Genomic DNA, 8,074 nt, shown 5'->3' on the forward strand with positions numbered 1-8,074 from the left:
AAAAAAAAAAAAAAAAAAGAATACCTCTTATCATATGTGTGTATGTACCATGTGCATGCAGGAGCTTGTGAAAGTCAGAAGAGACCATTAGATCCCCTGGGACTGGAGTGGGAGCCACCATGTGGGTGCTGGGTATTCAGTTGTTCTGGAAGAGCACTAAGTACTGCTAGGTTTCCATCCAGACAACCCACTTTTGCTTTTTATGTATTTTCTACTTTTTATTTTTAACACTAAATATGAATCATTTGGACTAAAAGTTGGTTTGGCAAGCTAGTAATATCCAAAACTAAAACTGTATTCCCTCTTACACTGTTCTACAGATACTACAACAGGTACCTTGGTTACTCTTTAAAGCAAATTATAAGAAACGTCTTCATGCCTAGGACTAAATTTACTCCCTAGTGGCTCATGTTATCAGAGGCAGTGAGGTGGGGAGATCACTAACACAGTCCAAAGTGAACATGAGTGCCTCACATTGTCTTCAAAGGATATCTGGACATAGGAAACTGTGGTTCCTTTATGCTATGTACCAAAACCCAAGGCCAAGAGCTATACTCACATCTTTCAGAAGAAATAGGAGACTTACTTCAGCAGGTAATGGAAAACCTGAATCAAAAAGATAAGTAAAAATATTTTAGGTGGCTATCTAATTTTCACTTTGTGGTAAATATAAAAATTAATAACTCACAGGTAGATTTGAAGTTTTGTGCTTTACATACAGGGTCATGGCATTTCTGATACCAAATTTCATTTTTCAGATCAACCAGAATCCTTAATGTATAAAGAAAAGAAAGCATTAATACTCATACTGGATAGAAAATAAAGTTTAAATTATATGCCATTTGCCAGAGATGTGCCTAAGACTTTAAAGATGGAGAAAAATTCAAAGGCTAAAGGAAGAAAATAAACATGCATAACCAAAAGAAAACTGCTTGCTAAAAATAACACTCATGGGGCTGAGGAGAGGGATCCATGGGCAAAAGCCTTCAGTCCAACCCTCAGCCCTTATCTAAACAAACCCAGAGGCAGCCAGGCAGCCGGCTCAGTGGGGAGTGTCTGTTGCCCAAGCGTGAGGACTGGAGTTCAGATCCCAAGAACCCACGTAAACACTGGGCAAGGCTATAGCCTCAGTGTAGGAAGGGGAACAGGAATGTCCTAGGAGCTTGCCCACCAGCCTAGAAGGCTAGAGAGAGACACTCAGTGTCAGTTTTAGTCTGCACATATACATGCACGGAAGAGGGCTCCTGCACACAAACACACAGTAAATACAATATACAGGCACACACTTTTAGAAAGGCCACAAGTGGTGGCACACTATTGGAATCCCAGTGCTGGATGCATGGACAGGTAGACCTTTGGGACTCACCAGCCAGCTCTCTAGTTTGGTGAGTTCTAGGCCTGTGAAAAACCCTCTGAAAAATCTTTGTCCTCTGACCTCCACACATGTGCACCTGCCTGTATGTGATACATCAATACATACACTATACAGATGGATCTCTGAGCAGGAAAACAACAAAACAAGACAGTGACAGACGTTTCTCTAGGAAGATCCAGAAGTAAAAAAGTAATATCCACTAAAGTCATGTAGGTTCAAAGAATGTAAGCAAGAGTGGTCAGCACTGTAAGGACGGCGGGTCTACCCACAGAGGCGAGTACGGAGAGAAAGTGGAGTGCTCAGCCACAACCAGGATGTCTGGATTTCATCTCTATACCCAAGGGGTCTGGTGTAGAAGCGGCAGGGACGGTGGTGAGATTGTAAGAGTCAGAGGTCAGGGAGGACTACTCAAAGTATTTTCTTCTGGACACGAAGGGGCCATCAGACTCATGAACTCAGCAGCTGTGGTTGCTGGCACAAATGTGTACAAGACCAAGCTAGTCAGTGATCAATGATGGAGTGGGAATAGGCACACAAGCCCCCATCCCTAGATGAGGGGTATGGACAGGCTATAGCTTCTGGAGGAGAGAAGAGCCAGTTGTCTTTTAAGGGTCTAGCTCTTGATAGGTCAACTATAGTCCGGCAGATGACCCAAAACTCAGAAATAAATGGGAAGGTAGGAAAGTGGAGATTGACTTGGTAGGATTGGGGGCAGGAATTAGTGTGGCTATGATTGATGATTAAAATACACTGTGTGAGGATTAACACAGATAGGAACTCACAGACTGAGGTGGCATGCACATGGCCTGCAGGTACAGCACTAGATGTGATCCTGGAGCTGAAAGGAGAAGTGGACATAGCCCCCACCCCTAATCCAGAGCAGTCTCCAACTGATAACCACTCGATAATGAAAGTTTAATTTTCTTAGTGTCACTGAGAGACACCCACTCTTAAGGGTAGGCTGCATGCCCAGCAGTAGATGGCCAACACAAAACAAACTCAAAGGCATCTGGGGGTTTTGTCCTGTTCTGGCTTTTCCTCTTTTTAAATTTTCTTCTTTTTTGTCTCATTTATAGTTCTCTCTTTTTACCCTACACACATATATTTCCATATAAATTATGGCTTTTTGTTTAGTGTGTTTATGGGATTCCTGAGTGCAAACAAGTGGCTCTCCATCTCTATCTTTCTTATGCCCACTCTTGGGCTCCTTTCCTTCTGAGTGGTTGGTTTGTCCTATTCCAATGTGTTAGTTTCTGTTTTATCATTATATTAGCTATATTATAATCTCTTAGAAGCCTGTTTGTTTTCTTTCTTTGTTTTTTTGAGACAGGGTTTCTCTGTGTAGCCCTGGCTGTCCTGGAATTCACTCTGTAGACCATGCTGTCCTCAAACTCAGCGATTTGCCAGCTTATGCCTCCCAAGTGCTGGGATTCAAGGCATGTGCCTTTTTATTTTTTGAGAGACAGAAAGGAGTCTGGAATGGAGGGAAGGTGGAGAGAACTGGGGGGAGTAGAGGGAGGGGAACTGTAATCAGGATATATTTTGGGAGAAAAAAATCTATTTCGATAAAAGGGAAAAAAAGAAAAAATACACATTTATAAAAAAATAACTACTGTATGAACTTCTTAAAGAATAAAATTTTTATAAAGAAGTTCTTTTATAAGACTTTGAGGGCTGGCGAGATGGCTCAGTGGATAAGAGCACTGACTGTTCTTCTGAAGGTCCTGAGTTCAAATCCCAGCAACAACGTGGTAATGAGATCTGACGCCCTCTTCTGGAGTCAGCTACAGTGTACTTATGTATAACAATAAATAAATCTTGCCGGGCGGTGGTGGTGCACGCCTTTAATCCCAGCACTTGGGAGGCAGAGGCAGGCGGATTTCTGAGTTCGAGGCCAGCCTGGTCTACAGAGTGAGTTCCAGGACAGCCAGGGCTACACAGAGAAACCCTGTCTCGAAAAAAACAAAAAAAAACAAAACAAAACAAAACAAAGACTTTGATAGCTGGGCGGTGGTGGCACACGCCTTTAATCCCAGCACTTGGGAGGCAGAGACAGGCAGAAAGTCTTTGATAAAATAGCGTATTCTCTTAACAATCTACAAATCATGGTAGGAGGTGGTAATCACCTCAAGTAACCACTAAAAAAAAAAAAAATCAGTAAATATGCAGAAAATATGAATAAAATAATGCAGATGCAGTTATCAAACGACGTGATAGGCATGTATGAAGCAGCTCTTTGTAATCACGTGCAAGTCATTAATGAAGACTGACTCCATGCTAGCTATACTCTGAGCATCCTTAAATTTAAAAGTATTAGTTTTGGGGCTGGAAAGATGACTTAGTATTAAAGGACTTACTGCTCGTGCAGAGGACCCAGTTCAGTTTGAAACACCCACATCAGTTGACTCCCAACTGCCTATAACTCCAGTTCCAGGTGATCCTCTCTGAGGGCACTCGCATACACAAGGTGCACATAAACTCACACAGGCACATATACACATAAATAAAAATAAATCTTAAGAAAAAAGTAAGTGAATTAGTTTGGGCTGGAGAGACAGCTCAGCACTTGCAGCTCTTACAAAGACCCAGGTTTGTTGCCAACAGCACACGACAGCTCACAACTGTCTGTATCTCCAGCTCCAGTATGTGGTACACATACATGCAGGCATCACTCATACACATAAAATAAAAATAAATAAATCTTCAAAGACTTAGTTTATGGAGAATGCATTTTCTAACCATAAGGCAAATTTCATAAATAAAAAGGTAGCTAATAGAAACCCATAGTTCAGAAATAAAAATATTTCTAAATAACACACAGCTATAATAGATAAAATGGAAATTTAAAGTGTGTAGGCCTGAGTGCGCCTGAAATACTACATTATTATGGGAAATGCAGCAAAAGAGATCTTTACAGGGAAACACAAGAATGTCTAATGACACCTTGGAACATGACCAATAAGATACAAGATTTGTGAAAAAGTAAAACATAGAAATAATAAATTCACAGGGCTGAAATTAAAAGATTAAATTATTGCAAAATTCATTAAAAAAAAAAATAAAGCAGTACATGAGACACATACTAAAGCCAAGATTTTGAATGTTTGCTAGGAGTTTTGACAGTTTTGGTAAAAGAGACAAAGCACTAAGTGAAATATGCCAAACTAAGCAAAATTCCAAAACGGGAGGAAACCTCAATAGTCATGGCTAGTAAAAATAACCCTGAAACCATTTTTGCATTTTAAAACCTCCCCCCAGGGAACTGTGCCTCGATCTTCTGCAAGAGCCTTAACTACTGAAACATACAGTTTTAATTGCTTTTGTACCCGAATTAATCTAGGATATCAAGTATAACACAGAATCAGGGTGCTCAACATGTTTTTCTGCAAAGTCTTTATGGTCCTTCCCTCATGTCCAGCACATGCAAATTACCTAAGAATCTCAGCTGTGACATGAACTATAAAACAGCAAAACCTCTCATGTCTGACCATTTCATTTTATCCCTGCTCTAGCAACATCCTCATATAATTGAAAATGCTATTTCTGGCTTTTCTTCAACTTTTACTTCTCTCTGTCAGGGAAAATGCCTGACACAGAGGCAGCATTCAGTGAATTCAGGTTCCCCCAGCATCATCCTTTGTCTAGAACAAGGAAACACTGTCTTAACCCAGATTTCCTTCACACTAACTAAGGAGTGTCCTTTTCAAATCTGTCCAGTTTTACTTCTACCAGGAGTTAGACCAATGTAGAGAGGAACAGAGAGGCCAACCTGTCCATCATCACCGCGTGTCCGTCTCCTGCCATATTCTCTCCTGCCTCATCCAATTCGATTATCTTTTTAAGCTGATACTGTAAAGATTATTATCAAACAGAAAGCTGGTGTGTGCTAGAAGTATTCTAACAACTAATAATTTAATATAAAACATCAGCCAAATACAGGGTGTAAGTTACTATATCATAAAAATGATTTTACACTATCAGCATTATTTTTAAAAATATAAATATTTTAAATATATCAGTTAAAGGCATGCAAGTCATAAATAACCAATATTACTTACATGATATTATTACTCTTGTGAGCTCTTCCAATGTTTTCACACCATCGATATTTACATATATCATAAACCAGTAATTCTTCTGGGAAAAAGTAGTTCCAACGCCGAATTCCTAAAATGCAAGGCTGCTGCTTAAGGAACCATTGCTGTGCCATGGAAGATGGATAAAGAATAACCCTACAGAGTGAGGCCAGGACAGCTAAGGCTGCATAGAGAAACTGTCTCGAAAAGCCAAACAAAAAACGAAGAGAAAGTCAGGCCTTACCTCCTTTAATGTCATGTTTGTTCACCAAAGAAAGAACAAATCTGTCAACCTCAGGATATGGTGAACCCTGGAAGCCTTCAATGGATCCCACTGCACAGAGAAGTATTTTTAAATGAGATCAGTTAAATGTTGAAAAGTTAGATATTGATCTAATTACCATTTCGTAAACCTGAAGGTTCTTTGCCCTCTTTTGCAGCTCGCCTTACTGTTGCTTCTTGGGCTCTTGTGCTGCTCCAAGGAGGTAGTTAAGATTCAAACTTCGATTAGGGCAAGTGTTGGCTAATTTTTATAAAGGGCCTTGTTCTGCCTGTTTTCTTCACTATTCAAGGAGAAAAGTAGACCCTCGGCTCAATGGCTTTGCAGGGCTCCTGGCTAAGCCTGGGTGTTGCCTCAAGCTGGCCATTCCCATTTCAGTCTTGATTTCAGCTATTAAATACAAATGAGGCCACAGACTTCAGTAGGTAGATACTGAAGCCACTCTGAGGTCACAAGGATTCTAGACTAAACCAGACCTCTCTGCAGTCTTGTCTGACCAAGGAGAAAATATAAACAACCAAACTACAGAAATGACCCAAAACTCCTGGCTAACACAGCAACTGTTACTGCCTTAGCAATGACAGTGTCAGCCTCCATCCACATGCCCCCCCATAGGATTTAGTAAGACAAACAACGGAAGCTATTCCCCTCGAGTAAATATGTACCCATGCTTCCTCACACACACTTTCATGTCTCACGAGCCAGCCCAAAGCCTTAAAGTCCTTCCCAGCACCATCTTACTGAGGAACCCAGGGGCTCTATCACCCAGGGAATCATAAACTCAACCTGTTTCCTTGGAGTCTCTCACTGGAGGGCACTAAGACTTTAATTTTATATCTAAGAATCTACCGCCATAACTTAGAGCGACCAGTTCACAAACTCATTTAATTTTAATGACAGGAAAATCTAGTTTTCTTAAAGTCAGTATTTCTCTTAAAATAGTTAAATATATAACTGGAGACATTTTGGAAAATATTTTACTATAGAAATGAGAAACATTCCCAGACAATGTCTAGAAATACATCTTAGACAATCAGAGGAAATAAACACAGGAAAATATTGCCCACATTTTTTATTAGATGTTTTATTTACATTGCAAATTTTATTCCCTCCAAAAAAACCCCTATCCCTTACCCCCTCCCCCTGCTCACTAACCCACCTGTCCTACTTCCCTGTCCTGGCATTCCCCTACACTGGGGCATCAAGGCAGAAATTGAAGGAAAGGCCATCCAGTGTCTGTCCTACCTAGGGATCCATCCCATATACAGTTACTAAACCCAGACACTATTGTGGATACCAGCAAGTGCTTACTGAAAGGAGCCTGATATATGTGTCTCCTGAGAGGCTCTGCCAGTGCCTGACAAATACAGAAGTGGGATGCTCATTAGACTTGAGCACAAAGTCACCAATGAAGAAGCTAGAGAAAGGACCCAAGGAGCTGAAGGGGTTCGCAGCCCCATAGGGGGAACAACAATATGAACCAACCAGTACTCCCAGAGCTCCCAGGAACTAAACCACCAACCAAAGAGCCCACATTTTTAATAGGCTTGCAATCATATAGTTTGTGTGTCATTGTTGCTATAGCAGCAGGGAATCCATTAAGTCCAGGGCAAGTGTTCTATCACTAAACTACATCCCCAGCCCCACACTTGTGGTTCTAGAATCTACTTTTCCTCTTATCATCATCAGTGGGTGTCTTCCACATTGTCTAGGCCTTACAAATCTAACCTTGTAGTATGGAGTGCGTCATCCTGTTTATCTTGTAAATTTAGATTGTCTGGAGTTTTCACTATTAGTTTTCACTATTGTATTGATATACCAACATATGTGAATAAAAGTATTTATCAGAGAATTTATATAAGAAACCTTCAGGAAAAAACCCTATATGCTTTTCAGTACAGGAATGGGCAACATATGATAGACATATATGGGAAACACTTGTGCAGTGCAGGGTTAAATGGGAATCCTTCTGTAGCAGCTACCTACCTGTAAGTTTTAAAAATATATATATATATATTGTGTGTGTGTGTGTGTGTGTGTGTGTGTGTGTTTGTATGCATGCCACAGATTGAGTGTGGAGTCAGAGTACACTTGTGAAAGTTGGTTCTTGACTTTTTTGTTTTGTTTTCAAATTTTATTCTTTTTTTTTAAAAAAAACTTTTATTGCATTATGAGAAAAGTTACATGATTTCAATTTATCTGAATTTGTTAACATTTAAAAACATATTTTAATTAAATAGAATTGAATCACATTCTTGTTTCCCTTTTTACCACCCCTCCTCCCAGAGACTCCCCTTCAATACCTACAATATCTTTTTTGTCATATTCCTTAAAATTTATAAA

General features: G+C 40.1%; 1 protein-coding gene across 1 annotated transcript in view; it reads right to left on the reverse strand.

Moving 5' to 3' along the window:
- Primpol (primase and DNA directed polymerase) overlaps nt 1-8,074 on the reverse strand; it is a 42,195-nt gene that overhangs the window by 2,513 nt on the left and 31,608 nt on the right. Inside the window, exons 9-12 of the mRNA XM_031339725.1 lie at nt 5,696-5,785; nt 5,434-5,542; nt 689-771; nt 560-606 (exon numbers count right to left, since the gene is read on the reverse strand). Of these exons, the coding sequence (XP_031195585.1) occupies nt 560-606; nt 689-771; nt 5,434-5,542; nt 5,696-5,785 (329 nt within the window). The remainder of the gene's footprint in view (nt 1-559; nt 607-688; nt 772-5,433; nt 5,543-5,695; nt 5,786-8,074) is intronic.

This window comes from Mastomys coucha, unplaced genomic scaffold, assembly GCF_008632895.1.
Source record: "Mastomys coucha isolate ucsf_1 unplaced genomic scaffold, UCSF_Mcou_1 pScaffold22, whole genome shotgun sequence".
NCBI lineage: Eukaryota > Metazoa > Chordata > Mammalia > Rodentia > Muridae > Mastomys > Mastomys coucha.